The sequence below is a fragment of the Orcinus orca genome, chromosome 3 (genome assembly GCF_937001465.1).
Source record: "Orcinus orca chromosome 3, mOrcOrc1.1, whole genome shotgun sequence".
Taxonomy (NCBI): Eukaryota; Metazoa; Chordata; class Mammalia; order Artiodactyla; family Delphinidae; genus Orcinus; species Orcinus orca.
The window spans coordinates 176,201,188-176,226,965 of record NC_064561.1 but is presented as its reverse complement, the minus strand read 5'-3'; the positions used below and the strand labels follow the sequence as shown (position 1 = coordinate 176,226,965).

General features: G+C 47.3%; 1 protein-coding gene across 1 annotated transcript in view; it reads right to left on the bottom strand.

Annotated features, from left to right (window-relative positions):
• DAP (death associated protein) overlaps positions 1-25,778 on the bottom strand; it is a 61,960-nt gene that overhangs the window by 24,849 nt on the left and 11,333 nt on the right. Inside the window, exon 2 of the mRNA XM_004274486.4 lies at positions 24,245-24,341. Coding sequence (XP_004274534.1) covers positions 24,245-24,341 — 97 coding nt within the window. The remainder of the gene's footprint in view (positions 1-24,244; positions 24,342-25,778) is intronic.

Genomic DNA, 25,778 nt, shown 5'->3' with positions numbered 1-25,778 from the left:
ACAGACAGAGCACGAGAGTCACGGAGGTCCGCAAAGCGGTCAGAGGGGAAGTCAGGTGCATCGGGTCTTGAAGCCTAGGAGGGGCGGGGACGCTCGGAAGGGGAAAGGCAAGCAAGGACCAGACCCAGCGGTGGGCGCAGTGGAAAGGGCATCACGTGGGGATGTGGGCGGAGGAGGCACACCTGGGCTGAGGAAGGTGCGCTGCTAGGTGTAAGGCCAGCAGGTCCGGGGAAGGGCCCAGGGAGCCAGACGGAACCCCCGCCAAAGTGGCTGATGCAACCGACACCTGACATTGCCACACCACTCGGCCCCGGTCTTCCCGCTCCCCGAGGGGCGGAACCAACGGCTCTGAGGCTGATGCAACCGACACCTGACATTGCCACAACACCCGAGAGATTACCAAAAAAAGGCTGCTTCACACAGCAAGCACCTCCCCTGCGCCCGCCCCTCTAAGTTTTGTTCGCGCCCACACCCGGGCGCGACTTCTCTGGCCCCTTTCTCTCGGACCAGTGAACCTCGCCCGGGAGCGTTCCCAAACAAAGCTTGTTTAAGCTCGCCTCCGTTTTTTGGTGCCGTTCCTTACACTAGGTGCCTCCTGTAGGTGATGGGGAGAAACCTCCCTGGGAATGTCCTTCAGCCCCGTCAGCTGAGAGCTCTGCGCCTAGCTGGTGAGAGCCGGGCGGACTGTGCCCTCCCACGGGCCTCCCTCGGGAAAATGCCCAGGCTCCCGGCTTAGAACCAGGCTCGGCCGCCTCTGTACACCCGCTCAACCTGTCCCTCCCGGGGGCTGGCACTCAGGGCTGCCGACGGGCTGCCTGCAAGGTGGCTCCAGTGCTCTCGGGCTGGCCTGTGCCCAAGGTGTCGCGCCATGCCTACTCCAGAGCCCGGCATGCAGTGAGAGTTCCAAGGAGGCAGGAGAAAGTTTTTTAAAACACAACTTTAACCTATGGTGCCCTTAAAGCATTTAAGCAGAGTTCCACGGAGCCCAGGTGGGGCAGCCGAGGCCCAGGTGGAGCCTGAGGGTGAGCAGGAGTCAGCCACGTGAAGGGGCGGCTCCTGGCCTCTATCATCTAGTCCACAGAGCCGCAGGGCCCAGGATGGGAGAATGCACAGGCAAGCAAGGCCTGGACGTCCTCAGGGAGCCCTCACCCCCCTGGGCCTCCGAGAGAGAGATCTGAGTGCAGGGCAGAGAGGAGCTGAGGTGGGCAGTCATCTCCGGAAGCGAAGCGCAAATGGCCCAGAGTCCCGCCCTGAGAGGCAGAGTCCTGGGGCCTGGGCCTGGACGGTGGTGTGTGTGTGTGTCTGTGGTGATGGTGGGGCTATAGATGTTCCCCTGTTAGGGCTGTAAGGTACGAGGGGGTGGGGTGAAAGAGAAGCGGGCATGAAGGGCAGGGCAAATGGGATTTAGCTCGCCTTGGACATGCAGATGGAGAGGCCTGGCAGGCAGTCAGCTGTTCCAGCCTGAACTGGAGAAGTGGTGAGGGCTGGAGATATGGCCCTGGGGTTATCTACACCCGCAGACCATGGCTAAGGGCCTATCTGCACGTGCATCGTGTGAAAACTGTGAGTGGAAATGAGATTTCCCCGGGAGGGCACCGAGTGGGAGAAGAAGGGACGGAGAAAACCCGTAATGTAGCTAAAACAATGACAACTGAGGGCTTTATCTGAAACCCGAGTGAATGTAAAACTTGAGCTCTTGAAATATTTGAAATTGTCAAACATGACACAAATCCTGCCCGGGGGTACCTGCTTCCCAGTTTTGGCACAAGGGGAGAGCAGAGGATTCTGCCCTTCTGCACACCGCAAGGGACAAGCAGGACTGGGGAATCCGCGTGGCCAACAGTGACTGGCAGCTCCCAGCTGGCTGCATGGCCGGCCTCCAGCCGGTGTGGGCCTGACCCTTTCCCTTCATTAGAAACCATTAGAGTTTCACCTGCCAAGCCAAAGCTCCACATCTGCCCCGGACGGGGTGCGGCTGGGGACACGATTACCATGGTTTGAGAAGAGCATCCTAATGGGATCCTCCCGACTGGTGCTCTGAGGACACACGGGCCCCTTGAGTGTCACTCTTGGGGCTTTAAAATCCTCTGAGCTCCTACGGTGCTTTGTCTCCTGTTTCACTCAGCTGGTGTTTCTCACCGTCCTGTCCACAGGTGTATACACCCTGTGTCCCTGACTAGACCGAGACCAGCTGATTCAGGCAGAGGTCCCTAAATCACACTGCCCTCCGAGTGAGTCCCCAAGCACCGCAGGGGTTCAGAGGGACAGTAGATGGTGCTTCCCCCCAAGCAGAGACAATCTCGGTGCAAACACAGCTCACGGGCAGCCCGGGAAGGACTCCGGCAGGTGGTGACCCTGTGCTAAGTGAGGGGCTGTTACGGGCTGAATTGTGTCCCCCAAATTCCTATGTTGAAGTCCTAACCCCCAGCACCTCAGAATGTGACCTTATTTGGAGACAGGGTCCTAAAGAGGTCATTAAATTAAAATGCGGTGATTAGGGTGGGTGTGCCCTAATCCAGTATGACTGGTGTGTCCACAAGGAGAGAGAATTCGAACACAGAGGGAAGATCATGTGAAGACATAGAAGATGGCTGTCTACAAGGCCAGGAAAGAGGCCTCAGAAATCCACCCTGAAGACACCTTGACCTTGGACTTCCGGCTCCCAGAATTGTGAGAAAACACATTTCCATGGTCTACGCCGTCCAGTCCGTGGCACTTTGTTCGGCAGCCCCAGCAAAGTGATACAGGGGCACATGCAGCTGCACGTGTAGAAGGAATGCAGAGGGGAGAAGTCCCCGGGGGCTGCAGGAATGCGGGAGCAGCTTATGCGGGGCCTTGAGGTGAGCTGAGAGAACCTTCCAGATGGGAGGTGCGGCAGTGCACAAGTGTGGAGGAGGGCTGGGCGCTGTGTGCTCTCTGCTCAGGCCTGGATTCATGGAAAAGTGTGGGACCTGGGGTCTGCAGCGAAGGTTGGATGGAGTGACGCTGGGTAGGGCCTTCAATGACAGGTTACAAAGAGCAGGGGCTCCAGAGACCGACGTAGCGCAGTGGAAAGTTGTGGACCAGCGCCGGGCGAGCGTGCGGTCTGTAAAGAAGCCCTGAAGCCCTGGTTGAGGAAGCCCTTGGCTTCCTGATGAGCAGTATCTTGTACAAAGCTGGTGTCTTCACCCTGCGAGGGGTTATTACTTTACCCCCATTTTATACCCCCAAAAGCCCAGGTTCTAAGAATTACGATATATTCCTACCACCACACAGGCAGCAGGTCACAAAGCTGAGACTGACACCCAAGTTTTCTGCCCCTAACTCCTTTCCACTGTAGAGGTCGAGAGGAGGCTAGACCTCCCCGGGATGCTATCCCTGCAACCGCGGGCAGGCTTGGTGCGCCCTGAGGAACCACAGAGCTGGGCAAGCAGTCGGCACCCACCCCACACCCGAGGTGAGGACCAAGGGCAGGAAGACACGCAGGTTCTGGATTGGACGCTGAAGGGCAAACAGCACAGAGGCGTCTGAGGGCTGAGCTGAGGGAACATGCACGGTGTGAGAGGAAGTCTCGTCAGTCTGCCTGGGGGTGTTTTTGTTGTATTTGAAAATGGAGAAGGTGCTTAGGGCTGGCAGGGATGCAGACTTGCTGTCCAATCACTTACACTAAGCTGAGGGCCCTTCCCACACTGAATGAAGGTACATGTTGGGTGTAGGACCCTGAAAATCATGCCGGAATCTAGACCTTTGAAAAGCTGTCTGATGTGATGGAAAATTAGAGGAAACCTGTTATACAACTTTAGACATATATGTTTTGATACAATATGGCTCGAAGAGGACAAGGGCTCTTAACCCAAGGGTCCCAGAACTAAAAATCAGGGCCCCCATGAACTAGGGCTAGGGGAAAACAAACAAAACCCAAACCCTGTATCTTTATTTTCATTCTCTCTTTTTTTTTTTTTTTTTTGTGGTACGCGGGCCTCTCACTGTTGTGACCTCTCCCGTTGCGGAGCACAGGCTCCGGACGCGCAGGCTCAGCGGCCATGGCTCACGGGCCCAGCTGCTCCGCGGCATGTGGGATCCTCCCGGACCGGGGCACGAACCCGTGTCCCCCGCATCGGCAGGCGGACTCTCAACCACTGCGCCACCAGGGAAGCCCTTCATTCTCTTTTGTTACGAACTCAGGCAACAAGCCACGGTAGTATCAGCCAAACCTGTAACTCTTAGTCACGCTCCTGCTGTTGCAGATACCTCAAACTACAGTTTACATTCACCACCACTACAAAGTGATAGCAGTGAGCATGAAATCTTGTGATTAAATCTCTAAATAAGTATAGCATAGTTTAAAGTACTATTTTGATAACTGCATTTCATACCTCTTATGGTGAGAAACCCTGTATTACAAGGAGTAAACAAAAACAAAATCGGGAAAAATATACAGGAAAAAATTCAAAAGCATTTGAAAAATGAGGAAACATAGATGGGCAGAGTGTAGGCGCTCCTCTTAGGAAAGCAGGGATTTCCTATGTAGGTCCTTCCTATGGTTTGAGCCTCAAATGTGGCTGTAAACTTCCCAGCACCCACCGTGGAGGGAAATACAGTTGCTGAGCTGCTACTTTTAGAGGCGAGAGAAGGGAGGACCCACCCCCAGGTGGAATGCTGCAGAGCTTTAGATATTGTAGCCTGATGCCCCGGGTTTGCTCCTTGGAGGGATGTTGCTGCATCTGGTACTACAGAGTATTCGTGACATGACGGGAAAGGCGCTGAAGAACTCGGGGAGTAACTTCCCAGGCCACAGGCTGCTGATGCGTCCGCCCACCTGCAGGTGTCACTCAGGTAGCTGAGTCTAAGGGCCGTGCCCCGCCCCCTCCCCAAGGGACATCAGTAGCAGCCCGCCCCTGCGGGAGCAGCATCCTCCAACCTGGAGAGACCCAGGCGAGTGGCAGTCATCTGCCTGTCCTTTGGGCCACTTAACAGGCAGATCCTGAGGACCTCGCCAGGGGTCTCATCAAATAGTTGCTGGGTCACTTCTAGGGAGTGAAGAGCCCCCCTGAAAAGCGATTCACAAGAGTTTACCTGGGGAGGAAGCAAAAGACGAAGGCGAAGAATTAACACAGTTTGGGAAAGGCGCGGGTTAATGAGGGGTTTTAGGCCAACGGGGGCATGTTCCTGATGCCGTGGAGACAGATGAGTAGCCACTGGAGCAAGGGGAGCTCTCCTGCCTCATCCATCATCCGGGCCCCAGGGCCATGAAACCTCACCGTGGAATTTTCACAGGGAGGCTGTACCAAGGCATTTATCACCTTCTTCACATGTCAGCTTGTCACATGTAACAATTAATTTGATGATCCCAAATTGGACCTGGCAAGAAGCCTCTTGATGATACGGCACGCCTGGATTTGGCAAAGATGAACACCGTTTTTTAATTTCGCTGGCAGAGATGCAAGGATCAATGGGGACGCGTTTATAATTCCCAGAGCACTCAGCTCGGCGTGCAGCTCACAGCCGCGTAGCCCCTTTTCCCCTAACAGCTGGGGCCGATTTCAGGAAGCGCGGCATCCCAGGGCTGCTCACCGATCATTTACGGTTTTCAGAGGCGAACAGGACGTGAGGAGAAGCAGAAAGTGCGTGCCATCAATGGAGACTCAGTGGGAAAACAAGGGTGAATAAACTCTGACATTATGTCAGGAAGAAATGAACATTTGATTGGGGAAACTGATTTATGATGAATTTCTCAGGAACACATTAACAGTGCCAAGCAAACTCCCATTGGACTAGACACTGTGAGCAGCCAGAAGAAATCTTCTCATCTCTACCCCTCCACCCCTCCTACAAGCAGCTGCTAACTAAACCTTGTCCCTGTGGCATGGGAGGCAGCTGCGGGCTGCCACCCACCCCTCCCGACCCCCGCCAGGTCCAGATGCCCCGGAATGTCGCGGTCATCCTAAGGAAAACCATCTGGGGGAAAACGTTGGCATCTAAATGAAGATGCTTAGCCACTGACAGTGAGGTCCTCCCAGCTCACACCCACCACCCAGCAACGGACCCTCACACAGAGTCTTTCTGGAAATTGCTATTCCCGACCACCCTTTAAGGGACGCAGTTAGGAAGGAGCCCACAGAATATCAATCAAAGAAGCTGCACAGCAAGACATTCAGTGTTCGAGGTACCGAAAAACCCTCTTTACACGTCTTTATGCTCCCAGCCGCTGCAGCCGCAAAGTCCTGGCCATGAGAAGGGACAGCCACCCTTCAGAGCCACGTCCCTTGGTGAAATGTCAACGCCAAAGAAATACAGACAGACATGCCTTACATATCTGCGGCCTCACCTTCTTCTTGCTGTCATGCTCTCCTCTAAAGAGTAAGCAGTTTACGAAAGAAAAAAAGGGAACCGTTTCCTCCTTCCAAAACAGTACTTACGAAAACAAACTTTTAAGCTGATAGAAGAGGGAAGATACCATATTAATAGTGCATTAGAGGGACTTCCCTGGTGGTCCAGTGGTTAAGACTTTGCCTTCCAATGCAAAGGGTATGGGTTCAATTTCTGGTCGGGGAGCTAAGATCTCACATGCCTCATGCCCAAAAAACCAAAAAAAAAAAAACGAAAACAAAAAACCCAAAAAACCCAAAACAGAAGCAACATTGTTAACAAATCCAATAAAGACTTAAAAAACATAACCCATTAGATAAAAAATAGATGAATGTAAAAAACCATGGAAATTAATTCAATTCCCCATATGTGTGTGTGTGTGTGTGTGTGTGTGTGTGTGTGTGTGTGTATCTATCCTATAAATATAATTTGAGTTGCATGAGGTAGTGGTACAGCTGGCCCAACTGAGGTCTTCCAAGTGAGTCGTTCTATTCCACCTTGATGCTTTGTAAGAACAATGCAGTGGCTGCAGAGCTGTGGAAACAATACTAACCTCCTCGGGCTCATCCTAACATGCCTATTGTTAAGCCCACTTCCTTGGGACACTTGGGGAGAAATAACAGATGAGAAACAGAGGCACATATAGGAACGATCATTAAGAACACCCAGGCAAGAGAGAAAACAAAACAGTTTGGGGCATTTTTAGCAAAGGAAAAGACAGCATGCTACAGTCACTAATTACCACATGGCACTTTGCGAGGAGAGATGATTTTGCAGGTTCTGGGCCAGATACTAAAGCAAAAGAAGAAATGTGTGAAACCAAGCTCCTGCCTTATTAAAAATCTTGGTCTGAGTTGGCTCTACATTTTATTATATGTCATGATCTTCATCCTCATTATGCTGAGTCATGACACCTGCAGTGTTGACAGGACTCCTGAGGATGTAAGAAAAGGAGGCTCGTCCATCTTGCCCCGCATCTTAAGGGGCCTGCGTGCCATCGAGTGCATCTGCCAGGCGTCCATGTGGAAGATTATTGAAGAAATGCTAAAATACAAATGGTGCATCGTTCGGCTGCAGAAAGGCACATAGAGCACAAAAGTAAACCTGAGAGATCTGCTTAATGAGCCATTGAGCACAGAGTCCATTTCACCTGTGCTACCCTAAAAATGTCATACAATAATTTTTAGTAAAACCTTTAAAAAGACTTAAGAACACAGCACGTTTCATCCTGCTTAAGCCTGACATGGTTTATAAACACCTACCAGGAACTACCCTACCACCAAAGAAATGCAGAGGAGCTCAGTGAGGACTGAGCCGTCTCCCCAGGTTTCTGGAGGACAAACTTATGTTTTCTCATCTCCTCCTGAGACTAGGGGCGTGCCCGCCACGCAGCAGAATCGCCATAACCAGGTGAGACTGTTGTCAGTTCATGCTGTGCTGTTAGCTCTCTTCAAAGCGGGCAGATATTCATCGCCCTCATTCTGTTTTCACTATAAAAGTTCTGTAAGGGAAATAGACTGGTCTACAAATCTAGTGCTACAGATGAGGGGACAGGCCCCAAAGGTTAGCACTCTACCTGGGACCACCCAGGGGCCACGGGCCAGGACTCATGGAGCCGGCTCCGTCCCCCAGCCTGGGCCTTTCCCAGGCCAAGCTGCTTTGCGCACCCTTCAGGCAGACACGGAAAGCTGGCTCTTGGTACACGGAAAGCTGACGTGTACCTAAGTTGCTTGATTTCATGGTCATAAGGGTGGTCTAGGATTAAAAAGGAAGCTGAGAAGACCAACAGATAAACTAACAGATGAAAGGCCTGAGTGGGTCAAGCTCACGCTTCAAGGAGAAACATTTCTCTTTTCTGGTTCTGTGTCCCCCTAAGGAGCCCTTGTGTTCACCCCCAGGCCTGGGTTTTCAGTGCCTCTCATCCAGGACGATAGCCATCTGGGCACGAAGCCATGAGCTCTGAATGCCCAGAGATGCTCGGGGTAGAATGTCCTCATCTTCCCTGGAGGAGAGCAGGGGGTCAATATGCGACAGGAGGGGGAAGGGCACAAACTTTAAAAGAAAGACAGCCGTTGAGGACATGACATAAACTAGTTAGAACCAACTAGGTCCAAGATGGCGGACGAGCTGACTTCCACTAGACCTTGAGCCTCAGTGTACGCGTCATTGTAGCACATCAACATGCTAAATGACACACCACGGGTGCCATGACAGTTCCAAGGCTGACCATAAAGGTCAAAAAGTGGGTGTTGGCCCAATTCCTGGAAATCCCCACCCCTTCCCCCAAATAGCTGGAATAATTCTCCCGCTCATTAGCCTATGAAATTACCCACCCCTATAAAAACTGACAACCCCGCTATCCCCGGGCCTCTTGCCTTCTGAGATGGCCCACACTCTGTCTATGGAGTGTGTATCTCCCTGCATAAACCTCCTCTCACTTTACTATGGCTCGCTCTGAATTCTTTCCTGCGTGAAGCCAAGAACCCACACTCGGCAGCTGTCCCAGGGACTCACTCACCTGAGACCTGGGATGTGACCATCCTTTTGCCCTCCGCTCCGCTCTCTTTCCTGCAACACATCGACCCTGCTGACCTGAGCCTCTCTCCCCTTCAGGCTCCTCTCTGACCCAACAAAGGCATTTCTCGTAGAAATCCACCCTTCACCCTTGCTGAAGGTGGGAAGGGTTTGCATTCGTTTACATATAATCACATTTGGAATCTCTGGCAAAATGAAAACAGACACTTCCATTCTTTAGTAGTATTTGTCTTGGGTCCATGTGACACCACCCTTCCAATTTAAGCCCTTCTTTCTTTTTTTTCCACTTAAAGTCGTAACAATTTAGTAGCCGTGAGGCATCGGTTTTACCTTGCTGCCAACTTCCTCTTACTTGCACTTTCCTGCTCTGATTTCCTTTCCTTGCAGCAGACTTTGGGGACCTCAGAGCTTCTTAAATTGAGTCTTGAGCCCCGTGTCCCCCATACTCGGGGCTGGCGCTTCCTAAGGGGATGGTCGTTTTCCGGGCTCTGGGGCTCCGGCTGGAGCAGCAGCTGACGTCACTCAGGCCGAGGAGGCGTGTCTGGGGTGGGGTGGGGTGGGGGAACGTGCCCTTGTGGGAGGGGCCCGGGTCACTGTAGGGCTCCTTCAGCAGAACCCTGTGGAACAGCAAAGCCTGTTGACAACTGGGGTGGAAGGAAAATCACAGAATCTCTTCCATCTTAAATGAGCTTAGCTGGAAACCGGTATCTATTAATACAATCCTAGTGCTGAAAATAGATCTCCGGACTTTAAAACTCTAAGTAGAGTTTTAGGCTCTCTTTTCAATAATTTCTCTCCAACTCCTTGTGAAAAGAGGGCTGGTGACCAGAATACAAGGGCCGGGCAGCAGAGCAGCAAGTCTCTGTTGTTGCTTTTAATAATAGTAAAGGACTTTTTTTTTTTTAAAAAGGACACTTTTAAAAAACTTTTTTATTTTACATTGGAGTATAGTTGATTAACAATGTTGTGATAGTTTCAGATGTACAGCAAAATGATTCAGTTATACATATACATGTATCTAGTCTTTTTCAAATTCTTTTCCCATTTAGATGGTTACATAATATTGAGCAGAGTTCCCTGTGCTATCCAGTAGGTCCTTGTTGGTTATCCATTTTAAATATAGCTGCGTGTGTTTGGAATCATAGATTTGGGTTCAAATCCGACTTCCGTCAGTTCCTATCAGAATGACCTTGGGCATGTCATTAGCCTTTCTGAGCGAATTTCCTCACTCATAAAATAAGCATCCACCACCTTCCTTGCAGAATGGGAGGACATAATAAGACTAAGTACATAAAGCACCTAGTCTATCAGTGGCTTGGATTTGTCATTTTTTGGCTATTAGACTTCTGAATGATGCTGAATTGCTTGTTTGATAGCTGGGACAATCTAAACTTCTCATTCCCCGAGGCCCGATTAAGATGAGACACAGTCATAAACTCAACCAGCTGAGTGATAGATACTTTCTCAAAAGATGCAAGTCCCATAGAAAAAAGGTTCAATTCTGCTCAATGGACAGTTCTCACAGCATCTGCCTCCTTCTCTCTGGAGTACTTATAAATATGTTGGTTAATTAGGAAGTTATAATTACTAACGAACAGCTAAAAGGTAAATTATTTATATAACATTTTCTACCTTTTAAATAGTGTCGATACATTTCTGAAAAGCACACGGACTTTGTTAGCATTATAGAGAATGGAATGGAGTCTCACTGCTCAAAGTGTGGTGGGAATGTGCAGCACCAAGGCTACCTCCCCTCACTGCACCCCCCCCAAGCCCCAAGCCTCACCCCCAGAACCGAGGAGAAATGCTGTCTCAGGCCCCACACCAGACCAGGGCATTTTGGCAAGATTCCCAGGTGAGGTGCAAGTGGGTTTTACCTTACTTGTCAGCTAACCAGTCATTCAGCCACTGTGTGTGTGTGTGTGTGTGTGTGTGTGTGTGTGCGCGCGCGCGCATGTGTGTGTGTATGCTTGCATGTCTGTATGGACAGAAGACACAGATCTTTGGGACAAACCCACAACTAATATTATACTCAATGATGAAAAGTTGAAAACTTTCCCACAAAGATCAGGAACAAGGCAAGGACACCCATTCTCAAAACCTCTGTTCAACAGAGGCTGGAAGTCCTAGCCTGAACAATTAGGCCAGAGAAAGAAATAACAGGCATCTAAATCAGAAAGGAAGAAGTGAAACAGCTTAGAGATATGATCTTAGTGAATCCTAAAGGTTCCACCAAGAAACGATTAGAACTTATAAAGTAATTCAGTAAAGATGCAGGATACAAAACCAGCACACCCAGAAATCAGCTACATTTTTATACAATAACAGTGAACTATCGGAAAAAGAAATAAAAGAAACAATCCCATTTGCAATAGAATTGAAAATAATAAAATACTTAGGCATAACTTGAACCAAGTAGGTAGAAGATCTGTGCACTGAAAACTATAAAATATTGATGAAAGAAATGGAAGAAGACATAAATAATAGAAAGATACCCTGTGTTCACGGATTGGATGAATTAATATTGTTAAGATGTTCCTACTACCCTAAGTCATCCACAGATTCAACGCAATCACTATCAAAAGTCCAATGACACTTTTCACTTTGCTGCACAGCAGAAATTAACACAACGCTGTAAATCAACTACATTTAAGTTAAAAAAAAAAAACTGTCAAAACTACTCCATCTGGTCAGCTTTCTACTAAATCCACATGTGGCAAAGTTAACTTTAGCTGCAAAGGTCAAGCTCTTCCGTAGGAAGGAATGTTGTTAAAGAAAGGGAACGAATTAGCGCTCCTATAATCAAACTTAAACATTATCCTCGACTGCTATCTTTGAAAATGGGCACCCAAACCACAACTTGGCTGTTTCTACTCTGTCATCTTGGCTTTTGGTCCCTTCATTTTCATGCTTCCCATGACGCCACCCAGAAGGGTAAACAGCAATTACTTCTCTAAATTTAGTTAGCCTGGCCGAAGATGCTCTAAATCTCATTATCATCACACTGAGGGACCCGGCTACAAAGGAACTCGTAACAGATGTCATTTAGAACCTTCACCTCCCCACACCCAGTTTTCATCTTTTAAGTCTTGACTTACATAAGTTCAAAGTTAGCCAGAATAAAAAGTTCGTGGAAGCAGTCCAACTTCTGGACAAATTCATGGGGGCCCATGGTTACAGCCTTCTCTAGTGCTCTGGGGTGCCCTCACCAGGCTCTGCTCACCACCTCGAGCGCCCGGGAGGCAGCCGCCAACCATCTCCCACCAGCAGACCAAACAGCCCATAATGATTGTACTCTATTTGCAAAATGCTTAGCCTCAGGCTTGACCACTCTTCTTGAAGCCATTTCCACCAAGATCCTATTCTCGCTTCCCCTTAGCAGAAAACTCACCTTTGCAGAAAAGAGATGTCAACGGTGGAGCAAAAGTGGTCAGTGATCCGGGTGATCAGCTAATGTGTGACACTCATGGGCTCAGGACACTGACAGCTGTGTCCTAGGACAGTGGCACCAGCAGCCGTCCTCATTTCCTCTCTACTCCACCCCCTCCCGTGACTGCCTCAGGCCACCTCATTCCCAGGGGCCTTGGCTGTGTTAACAGAGGTGAAGAACATTCGGCTGGCTTCCTCCCTGTGTAGTTCTCCTAGGAGATGAAGAACCTTCCCACTACTTGCCACACATATATCCAATTGCCTACCTGTGAATCTGGTGCCCACACCTGATCGTAAGCTCTGTGAGAAGAGGGGTTTCGTTTTGTTCACTAACATGTCCCAGCTGTAGAGCATGGGGCCAGCACACAGTAGGTGCTTACAGAGGCGGGGGGAGTAAATGAAAAGCCTCGAGCAGGGGGGACATGGAGGTGTTCACCCTGGGAAATCACTAAAGGCTGCCATGTGGAAAAACACTGAGGCGCAAAAACGCTTTGTCCCATAAAGATGGAGAAGAACTGGGCACAGTGCAATTCTAGAAACTGAACCAGTGGTCTTTGGTCAGTTTTGATGGTGTCAACAGGGAATAACCTTTAAGAGGATTTGGCCTAACTTACAAATCCCTCAGTTTTTCATCCTAAATGGGTATGGGTTCAAACATGCACTCTGTGGGGAGTCTGTGAGTGCCCTTGGGAGGGGAACCTTTCTGTAGCGTTGGCTAGGTGCCAGCTCTTAATTCAGACCCTGCTCTGAATTGAGACCCTACGGTTCCCAAACCTTGTTCCCTAGGCTGTAGGCTGAGGTTCCGACCTCTGCTTCCACTGCCCTCCCTGGACTTCCCTCCTCTCCTGTGTAGACCTGGGGCCTCCCACACCCCTTCCCCAGCTCCAGGAACCCTCCATGGACGACGCGCATGACCCAGGGTACTGGTCTTTGCGCCTGACTTTTCGACGTCCACAACATGCACGTTACTGCAAACCACAGGGTACGAGTTAGGAAGAGTCCCAGGACCCAGTTCTGGCCAATGAGTTTGCTAGGGGGCTTCTGGCAAAGCTTTTCTTTCTCCTAAAAAGGAGGCAAGAAGAGATGCCCGTTTCCTCCTCTGGGTACCATACATCGGTATGTGAAGACGGGACCTGCTGTGGCTAACCCACCACCGGAGAAAGCTGCTGCAGGACCAGCCAGAGACACCAGTGGGGCAGGGCCGTTCTGGAAGGAAGACCCACCTCCCTCCCCTGCAGCCAGACCTGCTCTGGGCCTTCTGCATGGGAGACAGCGCATGTCCCTGATGCCTGGGCCCATCTGCGCCAGGGTCATCTGCTGTTGGCAGTGGATGGCATCCAACTAATGTCTCTCTCCTCACCTCCCCGAGTGGTCCTGCTGTCCTCGAGTACTGCAGCCATGGCCCTCCAGAAAGTCATTTCAGTGTGCATCTGCTTCCCCAGCTATGAAAATGTGGGGGCTGGATTACAGCCATGGTTCCCAACCTTTCGTGCCTGAGGACTTCTTTTTTTTTTTCTTTAACCTGAGGTAACATTCACACATCATAAAATTCACCATTTTAACCACTTAAAAATATAATTTGGTGGCTCTTTTAACATTGACTTTGTTACACAACCATCACCTCTATCTAATTTCAGAATACTTCCCTCCCAAAACAAAAGCCCAGACGCAGTAAGCAGTCACTCCCTATTCTGCCCAGCTCCTTGGCAACCAGGAATCTGCTATACGTAATCTGCATGGAATCTTCTCCTTGGATTCGCTTATTCTGGACATGTCGTATACATGACATCATATCATGTGTGGTCTTTTGTGTCTGGCTTCTTACACTTAGCATCATGTTTTCAAGGTTCATCCAATGTCATACCATGCATCCGCACTTCCTTTTTTTATGGCTGAATAATATTGCACTATATGGGTATACCATATGGTGTATATGGCAGTGTTTGGTTGTTTCCACTTTTTGGCTATTGTGAATAACGATGTGATAAATTCACGTACAAGTTTTTGTATGAACTTCTGTATTCAATTCTCTTAGATACACACCTGGGAACAGAACTGCTGGGGCTCAGGGTAATGCCGTGTTTACCTTTTGAGGAGCCAGAAACTACTTTCCTCAGCAGCAGGGCTTCTTTTGTTTCTTAAAAAAAAATTTTTTTTATTGTGGTAAAAAATGCATATCATAAAATTTAGCATCATAACCATTTTAAAGTGTACAGTTCAGTAGTGTTAAGTATATTTATGTGTATAAGTAGAATCATATAATATTTGTCCTTTTGTGACTCGCTTGTTTCAATTAGCATAAGGTTCATCCATGTTGTAGCAGTGACAGGATTTCCTTCCTTTCTAAGGCTGCATAGTATTCCATTGTATGTATATACCGCAAGCACTGTGTTTATCCATTCATCCATCAATGGACGTTTGGGTTGCTTCCACCTCTTGGCTGTTGTAGATAATGCTGCCATAAACATGGGTGTGCAAATAACTCTTGGAGACATTGCTTTCAATTCTTTTGGATATATACCCATAAGTGGGCAAGGGCTTCTTTTTAATGTAAAAATCTCTGTTGATCTCTACCTAATAGGTGTTTTGCTCATGGTATCTAGACCCTTCGAGATCTTGAGTGAAATCTGCCATCTTACTTCTCAAGAGCTCCACCTGGGAACACCTGGATTAGGTGACCTCTCAGGTACGTCCAGCTCTAAATCCAATGGTTCTGTGAGGATTTCTTGAGTATAATGCCATCCTCATGACTCTAGTCCACGTTAATGAGTATATCTCTGCCCCTAAGGATGTGCACAACCAGAAATCAAAGTCAATATCTTCCCTAGAGCGAGCTGAGGGCTCAACAGAATATGCCCACGAGGATGAAGAATTTTCATCCTCAACACTGGCCTTACCTAGCTCACCTCTTTCACCAGCCGGAAAATAAGAAGTAATCAAGTTAATAAGTTAATTAACAACATACCTCTAAAGTATCAAATTCTAAGCTAATTATTACTGATTCACTAAGTATTTTCTGAGCGCTATGCATTCTGACCCAGTTTAAGTCAAGGGAGTTTATTTAAGTAGAGGGTTTGAAATTTCAGGAATAGTAATTGTAATGTAATAAACTCAATAAAGGGCTCTTGTTTCTATGCAGTAATTCTTCTACGCAGCATTATTCTAGGTAGTTCTCCTTACATATTGCATCCTGTAAAATCCAACTGCTGGAGAGTTGATTTAAATTCAGTTTCTACGTTTATGTAATAAGGAAACAACTTCCTGATAAACAGCACAACCTTTGAGGAACACCGTGAACACGAAAGAGTGATCTGTTCCAAGAGGCTGACTCCAGTACAGATGAACAGGGCTGTGCCTGGAGAGGAAAACCGATTGCTCCATTTCCTTTCTTCCCTCTTTCTATCTGATAAAAGGTGGCGGGGAGCGTGGCAGTCTCATAAGGAGGTTGGACGTCTGTGGAGGGGGAGGAACCGGGAACGGGATGCTCTGAAGCTCAGCAATCACACCCCATTTCCGCATCCGTTACAGAACCTGAGGTTGAGCGAATACTGCCTCTGAGCCCGTGACCAACAGCACCCGGCGCTGGAGGGCAGCCGAGCCTTCCGTACTTTCCTTCTCATCCTCACCCTGGTGGAGTCCAGCCAGGCTCCCGTGACACAGGGATGCCCATGTTCTTCCTCCCTCTGTGGCACGGTGAGGTTTTGATTCACTACCTGCCAGACCCCAGTCTTCCTTGGGGCCCATCTACGTGAAAGGGGAGCTCAGACACCGAGTTCCTGTCAACGCCATTGCCCACGACTCCTGGGACACAAATTATCTGCGTCCCACACCAGCTGCTCTGTGTTCACTGGACAATTCTGGGCAAAACTTCTTCATGTACACAGTTGCACTGCTATTGATCATACTAAAATACAGATAGCCACAGGTTTTGGAAGACATGTTTAATTTATACTACATACAACCACAGAACTGGTATTGGAGCCACCGCCAATCAATCAGCGAGGAAGGCAGTCCTTGCGCTTCAGAAGGCCAGGGCATCACTGGGAAAGTGAGATAAACGTGCAAATTTTTCTATTTGCATTTATCTTTTACGTAAAGAACCAAAACCCAACGAACTAAGCTTTACCACTATTTACTACAGTCTGCAGGCTGACTGTCCATCACCCAGCCTCATGGCCCTTAAGGCTTTGGAGGAAGGAGGGGGGTCACCACCCACAGGTCCCTGCGCCCCTTCCTTTGCCACATATATAGGACACTGTCTGGTTAATGGGCTAATGAATTAAATTCTCTAGTTCTATCTCTGATATATCCCAAGCACCTAGATCTGTGCTCAAATGTGTAGTGAACGAATTTAAACAAACTGTGACAAAATGAACATGTGGCTTCAAAAGATTCCTGCAAAAAAAATCCTCCAGAGGCTGAAGTTAACACCAATACAAGCACAAGTGAACAATAATAAGAGAAGCGCTCTCGCGTCTTGCCCTGGCACAGGTATTTCATGAACCACATTACAAACACCGAAGATCTCATCAGACGTGACAGGAAGCCACCCTTCTCCATAAAACCTGAAATCACCAGGAAAGACTTTAGAAATTTAGATTTACATTGGAATCATTAATAAGAAACACTACCTCGAGGGTATTTGGACCTTCAGATGTTAGCTAATGATAATAAAAAGTCAATGGTTAGCAAGACATGTAAAATATTACTTATTTCACCTTGATCTAATACATTAATATCCATTCTGTATACCTTTTACAATGTATATAATGGGAGCAAAATATGCATGTATAATTTTAAAATGAATATATACATATGGAGGGTGCAGGCAAAAAGCGTTTTTTTTAAATTGATGGAGTGCATGATCAAAGTTTGGGGCCACACCCCTGGTACAAGGCATCCACCTGGATGGGAAGGCAGGCTGCTGCAGTGCTCAGCCTGGGCAACCATAATGGATCGCACAGAAGCAAGAGTCACTTGCCACGTAGGTCTCACGGTTCACAAGTTATTGAGCCACCATTGCTGTTGGGATGTCACTGGAGCTGGGCACCACCCACCGATGCCTCGTGGCATTGAGGCGCTGCCTGCTTGTTATGGCTTGAATTGTGTCCCTACCCTTCACCCAAGTTTCTTATGTTAAAGCCCTAACTTCCAGTACCTCAGAATGTGACCTTATTTGGAAATAGAGTTGTTGCATAATTAGTTAAGGTGAGGTCATTAGGGTGGGCCCTGATCCCATATGACTGGCATCCTTATGAAAAGGGGACATTGGACACAGACACGCACACAGCAAGAATGCCATGTGAACACTGGAGTTACGTTACCACCAGCCAAGGAACCAGGGGACGGGTCTGGAACAGATCCTTCCCTACTGCTTTCAGAGAGGGCAGGTCCTGCTGAAACCTTCATCTCAAACATCCAGCCCCTACGTGGGCAAACCTGACAGTGAGAACTGCCGAACAGTAACTAGACTCTCCCCGTTTTCCTCACCAAGGCAGACAGGGCCGTCCATCACTATTTCACGCTGCTATGACATCCCTCCTCCTGTACTTTCTATTCTGAGTATCTTGCTGTACCACAAGCAGGTGACACCAGCTACCCCCCTCACAAGGACATCCCACGTCACTCATGTCACCGCATCGAGACTCTGCCTTCGGCCGAGGGCAGGGGCCTGTGGCCCACGGCACTCCAGCCCCCGGGTCAACTGTTGCTGCCACGTCATGGGTCCTGCCTGCCGACACAGGCCATCCAAACAGCACAGGAGTTGGGAGCTGGCTGGCACTCAGCACTCCTAGTCCAACGGTATCTCCACACATCATAGGGAGAAAGATACATCCCTTTTAAAAGGCAGCTGACAACTAGCTTGGATATAAAAGATGATATTGTTGCAAAGTAAGGATGATGTTGAAATTGGCTCGCAAGCCACATGGTTTAGTTCAAGTTCAAACACGCAGATAATGGCTTAGATAAAAATTCCCAGGCATACGGGCTTTTAACTTCAGCATTTTCAATTTTCTGTTTCTTATCTTCAGAATTAACTTTAACTGAGAGAACCATTAAAAATGGCCATAGATTACTATTTGACATCCGTTAGGCACTGACTTGTTCCCCGCCCCCAAATATATGAAATCCTTACCCCCAGTACCTCAGAATTTAACCTTTTACGGAAATAGGGTCTTACAGAAGTAACTGAGTTAAAATGAAGCTTTTAGGGTGGGTCCTAATCAAATATGACTGATGTCCTTACAAAAAGGGGAAATTTGGACACAGAGACAGACATATACAGAGGGAAGGTGAAGTGACACAGGGAGAAGACCATGTGAAGACAGAGATCAAGGTGACACATCTACAAGGCAAGGCATGCCAAAGATGGCCGGTGAAGGAACCAATCCTGGATCTTGGAGTTCCAGTCTCCAGATCCGTGAGACCATACAGTTCAGTTATTTTAAGCCACCCAGTGTGCGGTATTTGTGACGGCAGCCCCATGGCAACAGAGCCTGCATCTGGTAACAACTGTTTCAGGCAGGAGTTATCAGTGACGGCTAAAAGCAGGTGAGAGTTTGATGAGAAACAAATACTCGCGGCACTTTCACGGTCATTCACAGACGTGCACAGGGCAACAAAAATGATCGGCACGGATATGCAGGTGCCCGGCTGCCTGCATATCCGTGACTCTCTGCCTTCTTATTTCAGCGCTTATGCTGTGAAAGAGCGTCCTTTTCATGGTCTCCATGTAAAGACATCCCTTGTTTTGCAATTAACAAATATATTGGAGGAAACTGACACTGTAAAATTATCCTGTCTCTCCTTAAATTTTTGCCCACTAGTCGTAGTATCCGTCCGTGGATCCTGCTGACAACCACTGTGCTGTTTGCCTATTGGTGATAGTCTAGTTCTTGCCTTCCTTATAACAATATTAATTGGAATTCTTCTATAAAGAAGAGCTGTCCCTTCTCATTTATGTATTCAACTTATTTATATCAGTATGGACTCATGGATATCTATTTCACTCTATGGGTTATATTCCAATACTATCATTATTTATTTTATCACAAACTGTTCCGTCTTTGCCATTAGGTGTGTCTTCAGGTTGGCTTCTGTGTTGTTTTGACATGTCCCATCCTTTTTGGAATTTTCCTTATGTTCTGGCACTACAAGTTGTTACAGGCTCATCTGGTATTTTTCCAGCCCTGGCCCTGGAATTAACTACTTCTCCAAAACACCCTAGTTCACTTGATTGGGGAATGGTGTTTAGAAACCAAGATCCTGGCCCTAGGGATGCTCATGGCTACATGGTGCCAGTTCTTTTATGCCCTGTCAGTGAACACAGCTGGGAAGTACAGGTGTGTACACAAATCCTCCCCCACGTATATTTATTTATATATGTATGTACATGTCTGTATGTATCTGCTATCCATCCAACCATCCATCCATTTAAAACTATGAGTTCATACTAATACCTCCAACTCCAATTAAACACCACAAAGCCATTTTAGTCTTCCCCCTTTCCTATTTGTAAGCTTCTTTCTCTAACAGTGAGAAGTCTGACTCTTCATTAGCCACAAGATATTTACTTACTTGTTCAATTGTAATATACCCATAAAGCAATTTCAGAATTGCTAACCCAAACCCCTGAAGACGTATTTACTAACTGGAGTGTAGCATTTATGCACAGTTTTTTGCATTTCTTGTCTTTAGCCTTATAGTACCCAGTCAAAATACTGTTTCCCAAAATACTATTATTGTACTTAGGTTAGGTCGCTCTCCCACCCACGCCTTTCAGTTGGTAATAGTAGCCTTTGTATTACAATTAGGTCCATCTGTTACTGTGTGTGTTCCATCTTGGATCTCTCCCACATTCTGGATGATTGGAATTGTTTGCTTATTTTGGGGGTATGTGAACACAAAACAGCACCACAGCCCTGAGTCAGAGCTGTACAAACTGCCGAGCTCAGAGAAGGGCTGCTCCCTTCCTATCCTTATTGCCCCATCCCCACTTCCCTCTTCCTTCCACCCCTTTCCTACCCACCCCCAGTCCACACACAAACCCTTCCATTTCTACTTTACTCTTCCTGTCACCTACCTTTTAAAATATTTTTTTTACCAAGCTCGATTCATGGTAGGACCTCAGTACATGTTCACCACTACACTGTTTTTTAGTGAATCCTACTGACTATTGAAGTCCATTCTATGCTGCAATTTCTCTTTTACATAATGAAACTGGGCACTTCATCTTAATATGCTCAACAGAAGGCTTTGAGGAAGATCAGAGCTTTCCTTGAGTGGGTCAGTTCTGAGACTATATCTAGCAGCCACTCAGGAAAGTATTAGCTCATAACAATGAAGTCTCTTACTCTGTCTGGATATGAAGAGCCACAGGTAACTAGAACTCAGCTTGATGGAATCCTTGGGAAACATTTTCAAATTTGTGCTACATTATTATTTTTTCTTTTTTTAAATGGAGCATTTCAGAACAATTTGGTGGCAGAAGAAATTATTATTATATCTGAAAAATTACCAGATTATGGGGAGTAAGAGTAACATAAAGACTTGCAAAAGAAGATTCCAAGTAAAAGTGTTTGGGGGTTTTTTTGGGTCACATAATAACCTCTTTAACGCTCCAGTTGTTCATTTTCTCTGTAATCAGTACTTGATTTACTGATTGTGGAAGGAAGCCGCCAGAGATGAGTCAGTAAATACAAAGCCAGTTTTAAATATCTGGGAAGGAAAGCAAAGAGTTTTGCAAATGCAGATCTAAGGAGGAAATTGGCATCTGAGACTGTGCACTTATTTTCATATCTGGAGAACACTTGGATCAAAACATGAAAAAATACAGAACTTTAGGATTAGGGTAATATGAATGTTGAAGTCACATGTCATGACATTTCCAAGGGAAATTAATGTAAAACATTAAATGTCTGACAAATTCTGGAGATGAAGAGGTCTTTCCACATGTAAAGTAAAACCAGCCCAGTGCCCTGAAACCCTGTTGTAAACTGGAATTAGGCCATCTACTGATGGTAGGGCTGCACAGGTGGGATTATGGGCTTGAGGAATATGGAATAGGTTATGGGCAACCCCAGAATCAGTAAGTTTATTTTATAGAGGGATTTGGATTTACAGTCTGTTGATCCTAAAAGTATTTTGTCAGTTCAGGGGGCTTCTATAGCCTATTAAGGGCATAGGCTTCCAAGTCAAGACAGGGTCAGGACTGAATCCTGGCCAGACCACTGACTGGCTACATATCATTGGGTCAGATAACCTCACTGGGCCTTGGTTTCTTCGTCTGTGTAATGGGCATAGTAATACCAACTTTTGGGTGGTGTGTGCACTAAACCCGATGGGAAGCACTTAGTAAGTGCCTAGCACAAAACGGGTGCTCAGTTGGTACACACACCCCAGGGGCTAAGAGTAGGGGACTACGGACCCAGCTGCCACTCTGGAAGGCTGGCTCTGCCACTCACTTGCTATGTGCCCTTGGAAAAGTCACTTAACCGCTCTGAGCCATTGAAGTGGGAGTAGTAATCTGGAATGAGGATAATAATCGAGAACCAGCTCTCACAGAGGGATGAGAATAGAGCAGTTGCAAGTAGTTCAAATGAATAAACACGGGCAGAGCACTTAGAGCAGGGCCAGGTTCGCTGCATCCTGTAACATTATCAATGACCGTTATTAACTATGACTAGTCAATTAGCCCACCAGAAAAACGGGGAGTGCATGGTGATGGAAATGACCTATTATACAGAGTACCAGGTCTGGTGCAGGGGCTTGGAAGAAATTGTATTGGCAACATATGCCAATAGCTTCAGAGTCTGCAGGGGCTTACCCCTTCTGTCAATGGTGTGTCCGGTGGTTTAACCCACAGCAGTAAAGAGAGAAGCCAAAGTCCAGAGGACAAGAGCTAACACACCATGAGGAACACAGTACAACAATTTGACTGCAGGGAACAAACATACTCTTGGTCATATGCAAACCCTGCCCTGCAGTCCGCCTGCTTCAAAACACTTCATGCCAACCACCCTTCAAAGTGGATAAGATGATAAAATCTAGAGAGCTGGGTGCTCTCTCTTTTCTCGTGCAATCGTTCATCCTCTAGCACATATATTTAAATTGTACATCTTCCATAAATGCTGTATTTCACCTCATGAGAAAAAAATCAATAGAAAGAAAACTAATGGGCTATTCTGTCCTTATTTCTAAACATGCTAATAAATTATCATCTGTCACTGTATTGACACTGTGTTATGCAGAGAAATAGCTATTTGTCCCTTATTCCACTTAAACTCATGCACATTTCATTAACTTTCCAGGATTTTTTTCCAGGCATGGCTCTCTGTCTCATCCTCTCTTCCTTCTTAGGGAACCAGTGGGTATGAAGGGAAGTGACATCCTGGGTTTCCTAGAGGAGGAAATGACTACAGGCCACATGCTCTTACGTTCAGTTCCAAATCCAAGAATATTCTCACACACTGAACTAAAGTTTTGTTACAACTCTTATGCAGGCAAAACTTAACCTGGACTGATCCAAGTCTGTAAATTTTTAAAATGCATCTCTGCTGGTGCGAACATCATACACAGATTAGGCTGCCCGAGACCCCACTACGGGTGCTGTATGAAATGTGTATGGTCCTATACTCCTAAAACCTGCTTCATCTCCTAAAACATCAGAATTTCTCAATTCTGAAATAAATTAGGCTCCAAGGTTTTCAGATACAGGACCACGGACCTGCAGGAGAATTCCTGATGTTACGTGCCAAACACAGCTTTGTGAAGATAGCCAGTGGAAAGAAAATTCTAGAATTTTCTTTAAACCACCTTCTTCTTTTATAAAACCAGAACTTAGGCAGAACCTTCCCGTTGCTGATCTCATGATTTAAAATGGGCAATAATCACTCAGAAACTTCACCTCAAATTTTGTCCTCCCCTCCAGTGACTGCCCTGTAAGTCATATCACATGAGGTTTTATAGAAAATACCCAACGGTGCAGCACATATGTAAGCAGACATGTGGGATCACCAAGCACATGCACGTCCTTCTTAGGGGGTGCGTGCTGTCAGCAGCTACTCTTATGGAAGCCTGCCCTGCTCTGGACCCCAGACTTGGGTTTAGTTCCTGCTCGGCATGGCAAGCGTATGGCCTCTGTGGACTTCAGTCTCCCATGTGTAACCCAGGGAGCGTTCCACCTGCTATTCAGGACTGCTGGAATGAAGTACAGAAACACAGGTTGGCTGTCCTCCACTCTTCCTTTTCCCCTGACTGAGACTTGTCTGGGGGCGAGTTATAAGGCAGAAAGCTTAGTGTCCACTTTCCTTTACATGGACAAGCTCACAGACAGGTGGGCATTGGTGGTGCATGTTTGTATGTTACAAGGCGGAAGGAAATGGACTTGTATCAAGGTCGTTGGACCAAACTTGACATCAGAATCACCAAGGAAGACAGGTGTAAACAGAGATGGTTGTGTTGTAGGAAGATGAGCTGTCAGGGACGCGGGAAGCTGGGGGCTGAGATGTCGTTTAAGGACACTCGGTCACTCATAAGGGTGTGGCCTCAGTGATTCTGCTTGGCTGAAACTGGCAAAGCCCTAACGTTTGTAAACATTATTCCAATCAGTAGTTCTCTGCCCTCACTGCACAGAATGCCAGGCCCAGCCCAGAGATTCAACTAGTAGTTTGGCAGTGGAGGTTCAGGGCTTCTGCCCACAGACAGATGCACCCGCTCGGATTTATGCAGGCAGAGGGCGTGCTCTCGATGCCCTGTTTCTCCCATCTGGGAACACAAGCCCCGCCTCACTGCTCAGGAGAGGAAAAGCATACAGCACAGGGCCCACGAAGCCCAGGGGTTATCAGAAGCACGGAGCAGAGAACAAACATTAACGTTTAACTGAGTAACGGGGATTCGTGAGACATCTCAAGGTTCGCCAGAACGCTCCTACCTGGGGCTTTCCCACTCCTGGTCGTCTTTGTCCTTCTCTTCCCTGGTGTCTCCAGCATGCGGGTGTTTCTGCACAATTCGCATCCCACCGGCTTTCACTGCGGTGAAGACAAAGAGGGAATGATCAGTGTGGACACGGAACCACCGGACGGCAGGGGAACGAGCTCAAGGGTGTGTGTTTGTCCCATGGCCCCAGGTTAGTCCAGATCAGCTGGCGGCGACAGGGATTAACCGCAGAGGTTAAGGCTGTCAGAGGGAGATGCAATATGATGTGACCCTCAACACTGTCTCTTACTTCAGATCCACTTAGAAAGTTTCCAAGCCTCCTTTGTTTGTCTGGTCTCCTTTCAAGTACTTGGTAAGAGCAGTAGTGCAACCAGAGTATAAACCGTGTGGACACAGTGGCTGCTTGCTTTCGGTTACACTCAGCTTCTCGATGCAAAAAAAAAACCCCACTTAATCCCTGCCTGTAGTATTTTCTCAAATGCCGAGGGTGCTTTCAAAGGGGCGATACAGCCACAGGTGACACAGGACAGCTGCTGTGTACACAGCCAGAGTCCACTCCGGTGGCAACCTTTCCCAAACTGTGCTGTGAAACCCTAGAGTTGGCAGAAGTTTATTTGGTTTTTAAAAACAGCCTTAGTGACATATAATTCACATACAATATAATCCACCCATTTAGAGTGTACAGTTCTCTGGTTTGGAGTGTATTCAGAGTTGCACATGATCCTTTTCAAACGTGTTCATCACCCTAAACAGAAACCCATCACCGGTCACTCTCCAATCCCTCCTCTCCCCCAGCTCCTAGCAACCAGTCACCTGCATCTGCCTCTTCTAGACATTTGACATAAACAGAATCATAAAATACACAGTCTTTGGTGACAGGCTTTTTCACTTAGCATAATGCTTCCAAGGTCCATCCATGTCACAGCCCATGTCAGTACCTCACTCGTTTTCATGGCTAAATCATACTCCACGGCACACAGGGTGGACCACATTTTGTCATCCATTCATCTGTGGTGGTCATTTGCATTCTTTCCACTTTTTGGCTACTGTGAATAATGCAGATATAAACAACTGTGTATGTACAAGTTTTTGTGTGGACACATGGACATGTACCTTCATTTCCTTGGTACATATGTAGGAATGGAATAGCTGGGTCACATGGTAACCCCATATTTACCCTTTTGAAGGAACCCCAGATGCTTTCCAAAGCCATGGAACTGTTTACATTCCAGCCAGTAGGGGTTCCAATTTCTGCACATGCTCGCCAACTCTTGTTATTGTCTATCTTTTTATAGTTATTCTAGTGGGTGTGAAGTGGTGTCTTATTGTAGTTTGATTTGTATTCCCTTAATGGCTAATATGTTAATGATGTTTTGCAAGAGAAAAACATGACAACAGAAGTGGGGATTCTAGGATCTATTAAGTGTGGGAAATGCGAGGTTGAACAAATTAAATGTGTTTCCTCAAGACAGATTTTCTGCCTTTAGTGTGCACTGTAAGCTTTATATGGGGCATATAATGTGCCATCT